Genomic DNA, 19045 nt, shown 5'->3' with positions numbered 1-19045 from the left:
GCAAGTATTCCTTTGTTAACTCACAACCCCCCACATCCCCCCACATCCAACCATTACACCTGCATTAATACAATTCAGGCCTCAGTCATCTGCTTCTCATAGTGTTTTGTTAGTGTAACAGAAGCTTCCTTTTTCCCAGGTATCGATGAAATTTTTCACATTCAATAACATAACTTACGAAAGACTATCACAAGGCTGGGTTTCAACAGCAGCACCAAGGATTATTTTTCCATCACTAAAAGGAAAAAGAAAAAAAAAGGGGGTGGGTGGGTAAAGTGTGTGCTTCATGAGTAAAAGACCATATAAAAGACCATATATTTTCTAAGTGAACAGACTTGTCAAAAACAAAAAATGTTGTGCTAGGGAAGCTATTTCTCTCTCTTTTAAAATGTTCTTTTTTTTTTAAGTAGGCTCCATGCCCAACATGGGGCTTGAACCCACAACCCTGACATCAAGACCTGAGCTGAGATCAAGGGTCAGCTGCTGAACCGACTGAGCCTCCCAGGTAACCCTCTCTTTTAAAATATTCTATTCTATTTTCTTTTATTGGGTCTAATTATAAGATCAAGTAATTGAGAATACGCTCCCTCAAAAATTCTACTTGTCAATGGAGAAACTATAGTATCCCTGTTCTGAATCCTTCTTCTAAACAGCTTCAGACGACTTCCTAGCCATCTTCTAAACAGCCTCAGGCACATGACTGGTGCTATGGGGCTTGTGACCCACTGACGGCCCCCTGTGACTTAGGACATAAAATCCAAGTGCCCTAAAATCCCTCTCTAACCTAACCACTCCACTTCCCCAGCCTCATCTCGCGGGACTTCTTGCTTCACACCCTTTATTTCAATAATACACAACCTGATTGCAGGTACTACTGATTCGCACTGGTCCCTTGGCACATGCCTTACTGTTTCCTGCCTCTCTGTGTCTATAAATGAGTGCAATGCACCCTGGTGTTGGCCTGACCTACTCTGTTGAACATTTATATTGCAACGTTAGGCCATAAATGACACACCTCTCTTCAAATGAAGTCTCTGGTTGAGGAGGCAATGTTGCTTTTTCAGCAGTTTCCAAGCCCTTAGATGCTGGCAATAACGAAGGGATTGAAACTTGCAAGATGCTGGTGTGGAACTGTAATGTAATTATAGAAAGTCAAAAATCCACCAAACAAGACATAAGTCACAGAGGAAACAAAGTGAGATAATTACATGGTCTATCAATAACATTTCATACATCTGTATTTAGAACACTATGCTTCTGTTTATAAAATGGTCTCAGGATATAAACATCAACAAGTGTTAATCAGAGAAAACATTCTGGAGGAAGGTCATTTTTGAACTTGGTTCTGAATAAAACATAATAAATACCATCCAGTAAGTCAATAGTTGATCCTGACAACTTCAAGCCCCAGTTAAAATCTCAGTTCTAACCTTAGGTAAGTCACTTAACGGGGCACCAGTTTTCTCCTCTGTAAAAGGAGAATGGCAATGCCTACCCTACCGGGTTGTCATGATTTGAGATGAGATTTGGGTAAAGTGCTTTGTAAAGACACCTGTTTTCACTTTATTTTCTACCACTAGTCTAACATAGACTGTTGTGCAAACCAGTTCTTTGTGGATACCACTTAAAAAACACTTTGCTTCCTAACAAGATTACAGCAGCAACAACAAAAATGCCTCATACATCTTCCCAAACAAATGCTTTGTGTATCCTAAGGATGGAATCTATGAAAGAAATTTTCTACTCTGGTATTCAATAATTTCCGACGACTGTAGAGCAGTGTGGTGCGAGAGCAGATCACAAACTAATAAATGAAACACTTAAAAAATACTGTGATAGAAAAAAATAAACAGAATGTACCTCAGTGAATTCACTTTGCCGGTCAACCAGTTAGTGACTGCGCTTCCCTTCTGAAGTCAGCCAGGAAGGTAGGGACTCACGCGTGTGAACACACTTCTAGATGCCAATCAATCAGCAACAGTCTCACCTTTGTAATCACACGTCCACTCACTCCAGCCTCTGAGAGTCCATCAATTCCTGAGCTCCAAGCATCCCCCCAAGCCCCACATATGATCAAAGAGACTGTCCTTGACACACAAAGTTTACCTAGTTAACTAAAAAAGCAATACATTTAGCTTTGTGGTTTTTTGTTCCAGTTACTGAGTGGTGGTCTCACCCCTTGACATTAAGAGGTTATAACATGTGAAGTCTGTTAAAATAATCTGATTGGGCCCAAGATGGAGTGGTTCATGTTAAGCTCCATGTCAGCAAACCCAAACTTAGCTAAGTTTCTGTGCTCGGTGCTCCCAGAAAAGGCAGGCCTAGGTCAACCAATCAGCACTTGCCTGCTCTGCACAAGTTACCTGACCCCCCTCCAAGACTTCCCTTTGCTGCATGTAAGGAAAGTAACCCTACGTCCATGCTACCCAGAGCAATCTATGCTTTCAATGCCATCCCGATCAAAATACCGAGAACATTTTTCAAAGAACTGGAACAAATAGTCCTTAAATTTGTGTGGAACCAGAAAAAGCCCCGAATCGCCCAGGAAATGTTGAAAAGGAAAAACAAAGCTGGGGGCATCACAATGCTGGATTTCGAGCTGTACTACAAAGCTGTGATCACAAAGACAGCATGGTACTGGCACAAAAACAGATACATAGACCAAGGGAACAGAATAGAGAACCCAGAAATGGACCCTCGGCTCTTTGGGCAACTAATCTTTGATAAAGCAGGAAAAAACATCCAGTGGAAAAAAGACAGTCTCTTCAATAAATGGTGCTGGGGAAATTGGACAGCTACATGCAAAAGAATGAAACTTGACCAATCTCTCACACCATACACAAAAATAAACTCCAAATGGATGAAAGACCTCGATGTGAGACAGGAATCCATCAAAATCATAGAGGAGAACATAGGCAGCAACCTCTACGACATCGGCCAAAGCAACCTTTTTCATGACACATCTCCAAAGGCAAGAGAAACAAAAGATAAAATGAACTTGTGGGACTTCATCAAGCTAAAAAGCTTCTGCACAGCCAAGGAAACAGTCAAAAAAAAAACTAAGAGGCAGCCCACGGAATGGGAGAATATATTTAAATGACACTACAGATAAAAGACTGGTATCCAAGATCTACAAAGAACTTCTCAAACTCAATACACAAGAAACAAATAAACTAATCAAAAAATGGGCAGAAGATATGAACAGACACTTTTCCAATGAAGACATACAAATGGCTAACAGACACATGAAAAAATGTTCAAAATCATTAGCCATCAGGGAAATTCAAATCAAAACCACACTGAGATACCACCTTACGCCAGTTAGAATGGCAAAAATAGACAAGGCAAGAAACAACAATTGCTGGAGAGGATGTGGAGAAAGGGGATCCCTCCTACATTGTTGGTGGGAATGCAAGTTGGTACAGCCACTCTGGAAAACAGTGTGGAGGTCCCTTAAAAAGTTAAAAATTGAGCTACCCTATGACCCAGTCATTGCACTACTGGGTGTTTACCCCAAAGATACAGACGTAGTGAAGAGAAGGGCCATATGCACCCCAATGTTCATAGCAGCATTGTCCACAATAGCTAAATCGTGGAAGGAGCCGAGATGCCCTTCAACAGATGACTGGATTAAGAAGATGTGGTCCATATATACAATGGAATATTACTCAGCTATCAGAAAGAACGAGTTCTCAACATTTGCTGCAACATGGATGGCACTGGAGGAGATAATGCTAAGTGAAATAAGTCAAGCAGAGAAAGACAATTATCATATGATTTCTCTCATCTGTGGAACATAAGAACTAGGATGATCAGTAGGAGAAGAAAGGGATAAAGAAAGGGGGGGGTAATCAGAAGGGGGAATGAAACATGAGAGACTATGGACTATGAGAAACAAACTGAGGGCCTCAGAGGGGAGTAGGGTGGGGGAATGGGATAGACCGCTGATGGGTAGTAAGGAGGGCACGTATTGCATGGTGCACTAGGTGTTATATGCAACTAATGAATCATCGAACTTTACATCGGAAACCGGGGATGTACTGTATGGTGACTAACATAATATAATAAAAAATCATTAAAAAAAAAAAAAAAAAGGAAAGTAACCCTACGTTAGCCAAACAGCAAATGCCTAGCATGACCCTCTGCTCCTGCTTCCTTCTACCTAAAAAAGCCTTTCACTTTGTACAGATCCTTAGATTTCCTTTCCATCTGCTAAATTGGACATTGCCGGATTCATCAATTGCTGAATAAAGCCAATAAGATGCTTAAAATTTACTCAGTTGAGGTTTGTTCTTTAACAACAAGTCCTATTATTATAAAATAGAAGATTATTTCACTACCTTTTTTTTTTTTTAATTTGAATCTTTATGACTAAAGCAACTTACTGAGCCATCGTCCCTGTGTTGCCAAGTTCACAGTAGCTCATTGGGTTCCTGACCACGGGGGAGGAAATGGCTCCACTAACAAACTGAGCCACTTCCTTGATTTTATTTTGAACTTTAGGGCTTTAACTCCAACTCCAATCTCCCTCCCAGCTTTTCTTTAACAATGTCGCTCAATAAACTCAATCCTCATCCGATCATTCTGGTTCCAAACTAAAAGCCTCATCGAAGTACAATTCACATAGCAAAGACTTTTTTTTTTTTTAAGGATATGAGACTCTCTGGGCACATCTTACAAGTAACAGCTGTCTTTCTGTAAACAGGCAGCAAGCACACTCATTGGCTGTCAAGTGTTATTTTTCCCTTCAGTATAAATATATATTTAGCAATTAGGGGATTTTTTTTCCCTCTAAAATATTTCTTATTCCTTAACTAATCCCTTGCCTCTTTCTTCCAATTTTATTGAGATATCACTGAGATGCAGTACTGTATAGATTATAAAAAAAAAAAAAAAGAAAAAGAAAAAAAAACCCACATATTTTTTCCTTTCAATGAGAACTTTTCGGATCTTCTCTCTTAGCAACATTCAAACATACCAGACAGCAGTGTTAACTATAGCCGTCATGTTGTACATTACACCCCCAGCTCTCATTTGTCTTATCACGGGAAGTCTGTACCTTTTCACCGTCTCCCTCCAATTTCCTCTACCCACTAATTCCTTATGAATGACATCTTTTAGCCCTCTCCTACACTAAAGAGAGAAATGTGAATTGTTTCCTCCTTGAATTCATTTTCATTCAATTCAAATTTCATTTTCTCATTAGGTAATTAGTAGGAACAGAAATGAAAAGTAAAGATGCCACTGGGTTTCTTCTCACTACGTACAGTAAAATGTTAAAGGAAAGATGTCCAAAAGAGGAAGTGTAAAACATAAGGGAGCCAAGATTGTTTAGTGAAAAACAAACAAAAAACAACCTTTCCCATTCCTAGTTTCTCTAGACAGCACATTGCATTAAAATTAAGAAATAGTTTCAGGGCAAAGACAGAGGAGCTGTCAAGAAGCCACGGGTGTGCCTTTGTTAAGACCTCGGGAAGACTTAAGCTAGTGCTATCTCATTGAAACCTTCAAAGAGATCAAAAACTCTAGAAGCAGAGGGATATTCCATAGCAGCCTCACAGAAAACTTTAGAGAAAGGCTTATTGTGAAGATATCTGTAGGTATGCTCTACCTGATGGAGCGGATTATAAACTGATTCATAAGAAATTCCAAGTGGATAAAATATTACACCAAATTAGACCAACAGGGACGGAGACAGTAGAAGGTAGAAGACCTTGGACTTGCACAGACGCTTTTACAGAAAACAACTCATCTGCAATTATAGGTTCCTTCTCATGGAAATGGAAAGATGACTCACGAGGAATAACCAAGAGCCCAAAGGACTGGGTCCTGTGAAGGAACTGGCAACATGGGCCTGGCTGGATTTTGGAACTGCTACGGACTAACGACACCTGTGTGTCTTCCATTTTCTCTCTTTTTTAATGGGAATGCCGAGCAGTTATTATGCCTGTCCCACCACGGTATGTCAGGTGTAGGGCACAAACAGCTTGGCCTTTAATTGCCTGGTTCTTTCAATGGAATGGAGTACTACTCAAGAAGCAGCACCCCAGGAGCTCCAGCCGCATCTTGACCCGGCGTGGGCGACAAGGTCCTAGGATGCTGCTGCCTAAATGGAATGAGACCAAGAGGTCTTTAAAGAGGGGATGAGTATATTTTGCATAGGAAAGGGATGTAAATTATTGTCGCCAGAGTGTGGAGAGGCAGATTGTACTATCTGCATATGGTTGCACGGGTATATGCCACCCCACGTGCTCTTCTTAAATGTGATATTGTTACTTGTCCATCAAGAGGTAGGGTCTATGTTTCCTCTCTGTGAATGTGTGTGGACCTGTGACTACAGGAGAAGAGATGCCACATGACTTCTGAGTTATACCATAAAAGGTGATATAAATTCGCTCAGTCCTCTTCTTGGGATGCTCATCCTTAGGATCCAAACACAGTGCTACGAGAAAGCCAAGCAGTCACGTATTTCCAGCCAGGGCCTCACGTGAGGTCCTGGGCAACAGCAGCCCCAACCATGCGATATACAAATGGGTAGCCTTCAGAGGACTCAAGCCCCCAGCCTCACACCATTCCAAGTGTCGCCCAGTGGAGCGAAGAAGAAATGTTCCTGCTGAGCCTTGCCCAAATCACAGATGTGTTAGCAAAATAAATGTTATCATTCAAGCCACGAATTTTTGGGGTGGTTTGCAATAGATAATGGAAACAGATTTTGGCACCAGTTTGATGTGAAAGGAAAGTAAACGAGTTCAAGACTAAGTATTCCTGTCCAGTTGCTTTTTTCCCCAAGTCTAAAGAAGTCAGGGAAATTTTAGTCCAGCATTTTTCAAAGGCACCACCGGAAGTGACTAAAACCAAGTGCTTTATATAATCTCATTTTATCCCCTTTCATTTATTCCCTATTTATTCTTTAATAAGTAGATTGCAATCTATTTAGGATGACATCTTTCTCCCATATTTTTCCTGAATTATTTAAGCAATTTTGACATCGCCCAAGGTATTTATTTATTAAAGAGAGGGAGAAAAAACACACCTTTCAAATAAAGTCCTATGAGACTGAGTCTTGACACAAAAATTGCCAAGTCTCAGTCAGTAGTCGCACTGAGAGAAGATCCCATGTGTTTCATGCTGTCAACAGCATTTTAACCTTCAATGACACAGTCTCTTCACTATGAAGATAATGTTAAGAGTCTGTAAATACCTCTTCCGGAACACTTGTGTTAAATGGGTCGCGACTGGGAGATCCCATTACTGGTGTAGGTGATAGACTTTTCTCCAGGTCACTAAAACCCTGCGCATCCAGCAAAGTGGAGATGGAACCGGAAGTGAGCAGATCTTCAAAGTCGCCATCTTGACCTAGGAAAAGACAAAGCAAAAGGAGGACAACAGCAGCTTTTCATTTACATTTCACTTTGGGAGGAAGAATACCAACCGAATATAAAATTTTTTCTCATCCTCAAAAATCAAACAGTCAGCTTCTCCTGAAATCCTTACAAAAATAACAACAGGGCTCCTAGGAAACATGTTAAACTATGAGTACCTGAGGCTTGGGGGTGGTATTAATAGATACCATCACGGACTCACAGCATTGAAATCAGAAGTTAATTTAGTCCAACAACTGTCCTTAATTTTGTTTCAGAATTTGGGGCTTTTCAAATTTGAGTTCAGAAATAACCAAGCTGGAGAATACCAGTGGTACAACAAACTAATTCTGAACAGCAACACAGTCACCATGAAACAACTCAATATTCATCATTACCGTTCTAAAAAAAAAAAAAAGACACACCAGAAAGAAAAAAGGAAAAGAAAAAAAAAAGATAGGCAATCTTTGATTCCTTAAGATGATCCTTCCATGCCATTTATTTTAAAGCAGAAAGAATAGTCTTATGGACAAAATGCAACCACATATCCAGCAAAGCTGCCAACTCTGAGAATTTCTTTTCCATCTCCAGCGATGAAAAGGATTAGGTGCTGAACAACTGTGCCAGATACTCTTTTTTAAAACCAAAAGCTGATGCTTAAAACACTATTCTCTGAATAATACAAAATGGCAAATCATATACTCATTCAAAGCTATTAACTAGACTTAGCTTAACTTACATTTTATTAGGTATTTAATTTCATCAAAATGTAGATATTATTAGCATTCTCTAAGGACTAAGTAAATATAAATCCTAGTGAGAAATCACTGTTTATAAACTCTTTATTAGAACAGGACATAATTTAAAAGCTACCTCTTTTTTCTACATATTTTATAGGCATTAAAAAAGATGAAAAAAATACATGAGGGGCACCTGGGTATCTCAGTTGGTTAAGTGTCCGACTCTTTTTTTTTTTTAAGCTTTATTTATTTATTTATTTATTTGAGAGAGAGACAACAGAAAGAGAGAGAGAGAGAAAGAGCACGCATGTGCACACAGGCCAGCAGAGGGGCAGAGGGAGAGAATCTTCCAGTAGACTCCTTGGCTGAATGCTGAGCTGAGGCAAGGCTTGATCTCACGACCCATAAGATCATGACCTGAGCCAAAACCAAGAGTCGGATGCTTAACCAGCTGAGCTACCCAGGCGCCCCAAGTGTCTGACTCTTGATATCAGCTCAGGTCTTGATCTCAGGGTCGTGAGTTCAAGCCCCATGTTGGGTTCCACACTGGGCATGGAGCCTACTTTAAAACAAAAACAGAATAACAAAAAACCGCCATGAAACTGACAAAAGTGATCATGCCAGTGAAATTATGAACAATATTTACCCCTTTTCTCTATTTTCTACATTTTATAATTACAGAAATTAATGTTTTCCCTTGGTTTTTAAATATAAGAATTACAATGTTGCGATTCTATAAAATCAAACACTTTTAAATGCTATGACTATGTAAAAATTAATCACTTGTGAATTTGCAATATTGTCTAAAAAGCGACACTCTCTTGAAAGCACAGAAAATGCTGAGTGATGAGAACCGCCGTGAGACCACTGATAGAGGTTCATTTGCTTGCTCATTTGGGTAGTCACAAAATCTTACACACTAAGCCCAGTGGACAATAAGCTGAAGACCCATTTTCTTTTAAATACTCGTCCAAAGTAGGATTTTCTTTCTTTCTTTTTTTTTTTAAAGATTTTATTTATTTATTTAACAGAGATAGAGACAGCCAGCGAGAGAGGGAACACAGCAGGGGGAGTGGGAGAGGAAGAAGCAGGCTCATAGCGGAGGAGCCTGATGTGGGGCTTGATCCCACAACGCCGGGATCACGCCCTGAGCCGAAGGCAGACGCTTAACTGCTGTGCCACCCAGGTGCCCCTGATTTTCTTTCTTTTTGAAGTCATCAAAATTGAAATTCCAAAATCTGAGTATTTCACAAGTACCTTTGAAAAGATTTATTACCAGTGCTTACTTTTAGAGCAAATAACCCCACCTATGCTTTGCTAATAAACAAGGATACTTTCAAAGTTCTTAACACTTCTGTTTTAAATGACTGCCAGAGATTTTCCATATTTGAGGATGGCCAACTGCACCACGCATAGATAAAATAATAATACATCAAAAGGCATGACTATTTTTTAAGTTTCTAATTCTAATTAACATACAGTGTAATATTAGTTTCAGGCGTACAATATAGTAAATTCGACACTTCCAAACATCACCCCGTGCTCATCCCAACAAGTGCCCTCCTTAATCCCCATCAAAGCATTACTATTTTTACTTAGATGTCTTATGGTTTTGCTTTTTTTTTTTTTTTTAACTTAACATACTCAAAGCTGAACACAATCCCCCTTAACCATTTCAATGCTCCCTCACTAGGCTTCTCTTTCATCATCCACTTGGTTGCTTTAGTCAAAAATGTCAATCTTTCTTGATTCTTTCATCTTCTTCACTCTCATCTAATTCATCACACCACTGTGTTAATTTGAACACCAAAATATATTTCGTCAGTACCACCATATAACTCCACTTGGAATCTTGCGAGAGTCTCTCGATTGGCTTCTCTTCCTTCCAATACTGCTCCTCCCTCCTTGCTCCTCCCACTATGGCCCATTTGTTACAAAGATGCCTTGGACTTGGGAAAACCCTTCAGTGGATCCCTGTGGGCTCACAGAGCTGAATGCCTCACATTGCCTGACCTGGTCAGCATTACTTCTATCAGCTCAGCTCAGCTCATTCTCCCCCCTGCTCACTACCTTCCAGTCAGGAACAATTTACTTCTTAAATACACCAAGCCCTTTCCCCCCATAGGCTCTTTTTTTTTTTTTAAGATTTTATTCATTTATTTTTGAGAGAGAGAGAGAAAGCATGAGCAGGAGGGAAGGGTAGAGGGAGAAGCAGACTCTCCGATGAGCAGGGAGCCCAATGCAGGACTCGATCCTAGAACCCTGGGATCATGACCTGAGCTGAAGGCAGATGCTTAACCGACTGAGCCACCCAGGCGCCCCTCCCCATAGGATCTTGAACAGGCTGTTTGTTCTCTTTCTCTGGAATGCTATCTAATGAACTCCACAGAGGCTCTCCCTGACCAACCAATCTACAGTATTCTCATTGGCCTACACAGCAAGAAAGTATCTAGAGAACAGATGCCTAATAATATTGTTGAATGAATGAATGAACTAATTTGGAATAATGGACATTCCAGGAAAATGAAGCCAAACGTTAAAGTTCATAGCCACTTAAAATCAAGTAAAGTAGGAAAACCTATAGAGCCACACTACCTTTTTTACCTTGGGTCAGTACCGCCGTATCTTGCATTTTCTTGTACCTGTTCAGGCACTGTCGAAGATCTTCTATTTTCCGATCCTATTAATAAAATAAATTGTCATCTTTAAACTATGACTTTAAACAGTAAAAGTAATTGTGACATAAAGAATAGGGAGACATGAATTATTTACATTATTCAAAGAATACTTCTAAACTTTAGTAAAACTGGTAATATCTAGAATAGTTTTCCTACGTACATCAGAGATAGAGAAAAAGTACCTCTAAATTTAGAGATCCTATCCTTCAGCTGCCATCTTTAAAAAACAAAAACAAAACAAGGTAATAAGATACAAAACAAAACAAAACAAAAAACAAGAAAAAAATCAACTTTAATTATTCTCCACTCCAACTTATGGGTCCGGTCTTGAAAGAAAGATCTACACCTGCTGTCTTTATCAGCTATCATCAATCACAGTCTGGCTTTTCTCTTCTTAAAACACAGCCAAAGTTGTGTCAATTAGTCATCAGAGCCTTTCTACTTACCAAAAATAAGGAGCACTTTTCATCCTTTTTCTAATTTGACCTCTGGTACTTGACTGACACCACTCTTTCCTTCTTTCACTTTTCTTTCTACTCTTTCTTTTCTTCTCTTTTGATTTCTTAATTCCTTGACCAGATATTCTACTTCCACTATCCCCACTATCTACCCAGTCCAGACTATAAAATGTTACTGCTTTAAGATTTTGTCCTTTACCCTCACTCTCCTTGATTCTAAAGACGGGATCCCTAGCTCCTCCCTCACTGGTCTGGGGCCTGGCTATGTGATTTGCTTTGGCCAAAGAGATATCAACAAATGTGGTGCAAGCAAAGGCTTGCAAGGTCTTTGCACATTAGGGCTTGCCCTCTCTCTCTCCTCTAGGGAACCTTGTGAGCACTATGTGAAGATGCACAGGCTAGTCTACTGGAGGATGAGAGACCATTTGGAGAAGAGACATCCCAGATGGGACCAGCCTACGCAAGTCTGTTAATCACTAGACATGTGAGTCACACCGTCCTAGACCATCCAGCCCATCCCGCCCACCAGCTAACTGTAGAGATCAGCAAAGCCAGCCCAGACCAGAAGAACCACCTAGCCAGCCATCAGAAGTGTGAGAAATAATAAATGTGATTTGTCATGGAGCAAAACCTAACTTACGTATTAACTACAGTTTAGTCCCCGACAATCTACAATTCTGTATTTCCCCTAAAACTGATGGGGTTCATTCCCTACCCAATCTATAATTATACATTAATCTCAAAATTTAGATTCACTTTCCAACTTTCTATGAGAAATCCCCTTTTAAATGTCTCATGAACACAGCAAATTGACTGTCTCTAAAATTAAGCTCATGATTTGCTCCTGGTACTTGAGCCTCTGCTTAGAATCCCTTAACTCTTTGAGGACACTATCATTCACCTCGTTACTCAAACTAGAAACTTATTCTCAAATCCAAAAATTTTTTTTAAAAGATTTTATTTATTTGAGAGAGAGAGAGAGAGAATGAGCAGGGGGAGGGGCAGACAGAGAGGAAGAAGGAGGCTCTCGGCTGAGAAGGGGGCCCGACGCGGGGCTTGATCCCAGGACCCTGGGATCATGACCTGAGCTGAAGGCAGATGCTTAACCGACTGAGACACCGAGAAGCCCTCAAATCCATTTTTTTTTTTTAAATCTTGTCAACCTGTGTAAATGTCAGCTTCATATACCCCTCCACCTTATCTCATTCTGAACTTTTCCAGGATGCACTGGGCTATTCCGAGCCTTGCTTTTGAGACATGTTTTGGCTCATAGATACTTTCCTTAGAAGCTTTCATTTTCCTGACGAACAACTCTTGCTTTTCCTCAGCTTTTGCTCAAATATGGCCTTTTTGAAGCCTTCTGGAACTACTAAAATCTTAAGTCACGCTTGGTGCTCCTAAAGCAGTTGAACGTCTCATAAGCCCTTGGTCAACACTGGGAGATTTATTTGTTATTGATGCTTTTTGAGAGAGAGAAATTAAAACTAAATGAAATTCAGCGATTATTTTTAAAAAGTAAAAGCTATCGGGGCACCTGGGTGGCTCAGTCAGTTATGCGTCTGCCTTTGGCTCAGGTCATGACCCCAGAGCGCTGGAATGAAGCCCTGCATCAGGCTCCCGGCTCTCTGTCTCTCTCTCTCTTAAATAAACACATAAAAATCTTAAAAAAAAAAAAAAAAAAGTAAAAGCTATGTGGGCTCCTTGCTAATGACTTTCCTTTTTATTCCATAGTGGGAAAGACTAACAAAAAGAAAACTAAAAATGGGTGGGTGGATAGGACAATGAGTTTACTTCCTAATACAGAGCAAATAAAGAGAATGAAAGGCAAAAATGTATACCTACTAAAACAGAGAAGACAAGAATTAGAGAAAGAAACAAGATGAGAGAAAAAGATCTTTGGCATTTGCTTGTTTTTTTTTTACTCCTTGAGATGACTCTTTTCTTGGGAAAATGCCTCCTTGTTCTATTAAGGAACCTGAGGTACGAGTACTTCTGAGGACAGAAGCTGAACCCGACTGTGGCTGCCGGCTGGATATATGACTGAGCAGGCAGGCCGTGAGGAAACACCTAGCTTTAGAGGTAACTATTTCCCTGCTCTAAGCAGGATGAAGTGAGAGAAGCAACCAGAGAGAAGAACCCCCAGAGACCTTGGCATCTGGCCAACGTAGCTAAAACAGAGCCTAGGGCCATATTGGATTTCACAGGGTCCATGCCTCTGTGTTCTTGTATCTCACCTCTCAGGAGAAGAGACAATCCCTGATGTGAAAGAACCCAGGAGTGTAAAGGAAATAATATGAATAAAATCAACCCCATCATGAAGCCAAAGTTGTCACGGGCCACCCCTTTCAGAGTTCATGTTAGCCCAGAAAGTGTGCACTTTGGACTGTATCCTTTCTCTCATTTCCCACCTGAATCTAAAGAAGTGATCTGAGGGCTTGAACATTTTTCCAGATTCATGGGGAGGGGGGAAGGGAGCTCTCAGTGGAACTAGTGCTGCTGGTCGCCATTCTACACACACGGTCGCAATTACAACTGCCACCACCGAGTGCGGGCACACAAGGGTAGAAAGGGAGAACAGTTGTCCCTCAACGTCAGTAGGGTGTCGGGTATGTTCTTTCAAACTAACATATCTCAAGAAAACGCATGGAATGATCAAAATGGTGGTACACATCCACATAAAACACTTCAATCTCATTTAGATACCTTTTCTTCATTTGCTGCCATCAGGGACTCCACAGCCTTTTTCATTTTTTGTACTTCAATATCTGAAAATATCACAACATCATGTCAGAAGTCAGTTTCATTAACGTGTGTGACAATAACAAGAGGCTGACTCTTCAGACAGAAATGTTTTAATGAAATGTTTACCATCCATATCCTCTTTTGGGGAAAATCTGAAAAATGAACACCTTCCATGTCACCTGAACAGTCATCACTCCAGAAAGCAAACAATATGGGAGAGAGCTAACTACCCCCTCTCGAAGCAACAACAAAATCTTCAGGAGAACACTGAAGGTGAAATTTCAGTGCTGTAACCATGAAAACATGGACTTTACAAAAAAAACAAAAACAAAACAACCTAGAAAGCAGTGGGTGAAAGCGATGAACGGTGTACATGATGACATAAGCAGAGAAAATGATACTTAGCTTTAACCAAGATGGAAACATGAATGGCAAGAGCCTGATGAAATGTGGCATTTATAGGAGCAATCATGCTAAGAAGCTGGTTGTAGGTTCCATACAGAAGGATAATAAATACTTTGCTTCATCTATAAACATCATTTCCAACACTACTTTGAAGTGTAAAAGCCAAAGTAAGGTAAATGTGATTTTCCTTAAAATTTGACAAATACAAAGGTGCGTTACTTTAATAACAAAAGAACCAATATTTTAAGATGAAAGGTCAGCCTAAAATGAAATCACAAATTTAAAAAATTCAAACAGAAAAAAAAATTTGAGCTGAAGTTACCTGCTTCTGAGGGAAAAAAAAAACCTACTACTTAATTTTTAAAATAGTGGTGCATCGTTCACTGCTGATACAACATTTCCAATTAAGGTATATTCTATAGAAATTGCCTTCTTTTTTTTTATGCCAAATTCTCTTAAGAATTCAATATCTGGAGGAAAGAGCCTATTAATTAGGAATTACCTTTATGCTGCATTATATAATCTGGGTTCTGTTAATCAGCCTGGGTACAATATCTTTTCTAACACCGAGAGGGCGTGTCTAATTCCTAATGTAGATCTCAGTGAAAACGTGGGCTACGAAACATTGAAAAGTAACTTTCTCTCCTGACCCTGGGTCTCCTGAACTACAAAGAAAAGGCTTCCTCACCCCCACTACTTTGAGTGCTCTGTTGTATTACGTGGAGCAAAAGGGCTGAATCAGAAAAAAAAAAAAAAAAAAAAAAAAAAAAAAAAATCAGCAAAACGACCTTTTGCTCCTTGTCTTTATTGTTTGTTTATTTACCCTCTCTTTTGTGCACTCTGAAGAAATGGAGAGCTTATTGATGAAGCAACTTCACATCTTTGGTAAGAGAAGTGTTTTGAAACACATGCAAAGAGCAATCCAAGTAGTACTTTTGGTGAATGTAAAGGCTGATGGAAATACACCAAAAACCTTACTTTTGTCTTTGAGCTTCTTTTTAAAATTTTCATCTGTGCAGGAAAACCCATCGAATTGGAAGTTAGTATATACATTACAACAATAAATATTTTAAAAGCACGATTATTTCGTCTTTTACCTAAAAGAAAGAAACTCTGACCCTATAAAGACTGAGTATTAAACACTATTTTGTGGCTTTAGGAACAGTACTACCATACACCACGCTCTGTGTAAGGTTAGAAAGAGAATATAATTCATCCAAAGACCTAAATTTGAGTTCCTACCTCTGTCAGTTCATCTTTGTGAACCTTGATTTTCTTGTATATTAAAATGAGGCCCATGGAGTCCAAGCACTCCTTACGCTCTACGCGATGAAAAAACCGTTAGCGATGCTTTGGTTGTTTTTACATTTCTATTACAGGTCAACACATGGCTCTCCTGAATGTGCCCAGCACACTGCTCACAACACATTAAACTCACCACTCGAATTCAACAACACTGACGTGGTCTATCTCCTATTCAATGAGATGAGTCCAGGGATCACACAGTTAGATGCTATGCCAACATCGGATTGCCATGAAGTTTCTAAACATTGCTCTTAACCCTTGTATCTCTCTGGCTGTGCGTTGGTAACAAGCAGGTCACAGACCAGTATCCATCTTTGGGCACCACTACTCTAACACATCCTCCAGCCCACAAGTCCAATAATTCCCTTTTATTCTTAAAACCCTAAAAGCATGACCTATCTGTGAGTGTGCTTTATAGACACACAATTCTAGAGGCACATGGCTGGCTCAGTCAGTACAGTATGAGATTTTTGATCTCCGGGTGGGAGTTCAAGCTCCACGTTGACTATAGAGCTTACTTAAAAACGAGAAACAAAAAACAGACAACCACCATTCTATATATGCCAAAATATACAAAGGAAAAAAAAATCCACTTCCTTCAATGGTTGATGAGTTGAGCTTTCTGATCCATAGGGAATTGCAACTACGGGGATATAAAGCCAGTGTATTCTAGAGCCAAGAAAGACATGACAGGTAACCTAATTCAAGCCCTTCATTGTACAGACAGTGAGGTTACCAATGTTCACACGATACGTAAAAATGTACTAAAGCTACACTAAATGGAATGTTTTGTTTCCCAAGAGTCAGAAGGTGCTTTGGTAGCTTGCAGTGCCACCGTGATTTGTAATAACAAAGAAAGGTTAAAACGAACCTAGTGTTGTCACGTGTTATGTGCATTTAGATTTCCAAATATAACATAAAGGACACATTTCATTCAAGTTATTTTCTGTCAAGTATAACATCCAATAAAAATTACAGTCCGTACAACATCTCCTCAATTACGAAAAAAATTTCCGATAAATTCACAAACGTTTTCAAAAACACAGAATCAGCCTACTTTCGCTTCCTAAGGAGGTCGAGGGCTCAAGCCATGATAAGAAATTTTCATTGATTTTCCAAAGATGCGAAGTCTTTTCCTCTTTTCTTTCAAAAAGGTAGGAACGTTTTCTAAATTCCTTACATCGTGCTGTTTCAGGGTCAGTTCAGAGGGAAATAATCTTGGGACATAATAATGGTTCCTTTTAACGCTTTCTGTCACTCCCTTGTACCGTGATCTGAATAAGAACTCTCTTGGGAGAATTTACAACCTAGTCATCTAAAATAAACACCTGATAGAGTACAGAGCTGCCCTTCTCCGGCTGCTGAAGAGGAAGCTAACAGCGCCAGGCACGGGAGAGAGTCTCAGTGGAGTCCCTGCTGTCCCGGGCTTCGCTGGTTTCTGCTAGCGACCCCCCCCCACCCCCCCTTGGAGCTCACACATCACTAACACTGGGTTCTTCTGCAGATGTAGGGAGGAAGGGAGGGCTGCATAGGGAGGGTTCGAACAAGGAAGAGAACAAATGTCAAATGCATGTACCTACCTCGGTCAAGAATTTCCAGCCCTTCTCCTTTCATCTTGCACACCAACTTTTCTTGTAGCCTTTTTACTTCAGTTTCCTTCTCCTCCAGCTGTTCTTTTAAAGAGGCCAGTTCGTCCTACAAATGATAAACTCATTTTAAAACAGGAGATGATGACTAAAAGGGACTATGCGGGGAGCATGTTAACTCTTAAATCAATCATTAGTTTTTGGGAATGGAACAGAAAACAACAGGAATCTAGATGCAGACTTGAGAAATCAGACAGTGGCAATGGGAAGCAGGAAGCAAGACAGTTAATGAAGGTCAACGTATAAGAATTCTGGTATAAGTGTTCCACGTTTCTGTGTGACCAAAGTAAAACAAAATCTTTTAAAGTATAATTAGGACCAGGGTAGCCCTAAGGTTTAAATATTATGTTAAATAATAAAAAAAAAATCTCCCCAAGTTAATCAAGGATGATGATCAAATCAGATACAAGTGTCTGGCAAATAAAGGCAAATAAAGCCAAAATAAAATGCCAATTGGAAAATATATATTAAGACTTGACTGAGATTTATTTAGTGTTTCAAGATGGCACTCATGTTCCCTGGACAAAGCAGAGCTTAATTAATGAGTAAGACAGCAGGTGATGAACAACGTTAGCCAACTCGTGGGACTAAGTAATTCATCCTCATCACCAAAATAAAAGAACAGAATCTTCTACAAGAATGGAAAAAAGATTTAACGAACAGATTTTAAATACCCCCCCTTATTTTTTACTACATAGCTCTTAAAGACTCCAAGTCCAATGTTTTATTTACTAATGCTTTCATTTTCAGCGTAATTTTGGTGAAGAATTAGCTTTAGCAAAATGAAATTTTGCTGGCTGTATTTAGCACAGAAAATAAAGTTATGCAGTGCTAATAAATGCACTTTTATAATTTGATAAACATTTTAATTTCAGTCTCTAAATCTATGTATTATGTTTAGTACAATGAGAAGATTTCCAGTGAAGCAAGAAAGCTGGTCCTATACTTTTTACTTGTGAGAGGCGTGGATACCAAGTACAAGGAATTTTCAGTAGCTAGTTTTAAGCAGTAATTGCAACTTACTGCCACGATATGGTTAACCTTCAAGAAAGTCCCAAAGGAAGAAGCAGTCTCTGCTATTGATACAAAACGGATATTTTTTCCCAGGTGCATTTTTACAACTATTTTACCATGCTTGGATCTCAGATACTCTAAGAGAGTGAGATCTAATTTATAAATAAATACTTTTATTATGCTTATTTATTATTTTTCATTATTTCATATGTTTCTGAAAACAAGATGAGGGACCGCATTGTCCCTTTCATCAGCTTTAAATGTATTTTTAAAAAATAGATGACACACACACGATGAATGCACATGCTACTAAAAACACTGTCACGGCAAACAGCACAAGCCAGAAAGCAAACAGGCCCAGGACCCCATTACCCAAAGTCTACTACACCTTCAGTGACTCCCATTTTTGCTCCATCCGCTGCTTTTCATACTGCATCTGACCCACCTTGATTTTCATGCTAGAAAGTTTGGCCATTAAAGACTGGTAGAGAGACAGAGGTGTGAAAGAAACCACAGATAGAAAAAGACAAGCCTGAATATCCAAGAAAATAGTATCGGTTTATAAAGGAGGTTAGATAACTAAGAGAAATAACAGGGTATGTTTTACCAGATTAGTTAAACCCCGATTTTTATTCAGAATAGTGGTGTTCAAATTCAAGAAGGTCTCCAGCTTGGGGGAAAATTTCATTCACTTGT

General features: G+C 39.5%; 1 protein-coding gene across 29 annotated transcripts in view; it reads right to left on the bottom strand.

Moving 5' to 3' along the window:
* The window catches only part of PPFIBP1 (PPFIA binding protein 1), a 173993-nt gene that overhangs the window by 18803 nt on the left and 136145 nt on the right, over nt 1-19045 (bottom strand). For 4 of the 29 annotated variants that reach the window (XM_044385587.3, XM_044385584.3, XM_044385585.3 and 1 more), the window contains 7 exons: nt 18738-18830; nt 17270-17384; nt 13941-14002; nt 10697-10781; nt 7202-7356; nt 1016-1131; nt 179-235 (listed from right to left, as the gene is read on the bottom strand). In XM_044385587.3, the coding sequence (XP_044241522.1) occupies nt 179-235; nt 1016-1131; nt 7202-7356; nt 10697-10781; nt 13941-14002; nt 17270-17384; nt 18738-18830 (683 nt within the window). Of the gene's footprint in view, nt 1-178; nt 236-1015; nt 1132-7201; nt 7357-10696; nt 10782-13940; nt 14003-15362; nt 15396-17269; nt 17385-18737; nt 18831-19045 lie in introns of all 29 variants that reach the window. The other 25 variants (XM_044385586.3, XM_044385588.3, XM_048216804.2 and 22 more) reach the window with 7 other exon arrangements.

This window comes from Ursus arctos, unplaced genomic scaffold, assembly GCF_023065955.2.
Source record: "Ursus arctos isolate Adak ecotype North America unplaced genomic scaffold, UrsArc2.0 scaffold_26, whole genome shotgun sequence".
In the NCBI taxonomy this organism is placed as follows: domain Eukaryota; kingdom Metazoa; phylum Chordata; class Mammalia; order Carnivora; family Ursidae; genus Ursus; species Ursus arctos.
The sequence above is the reverse complement of the archived record's forward strand: the minus strand, read 5'-3'. Positions and strand labels throughout refer to the sequence as shown.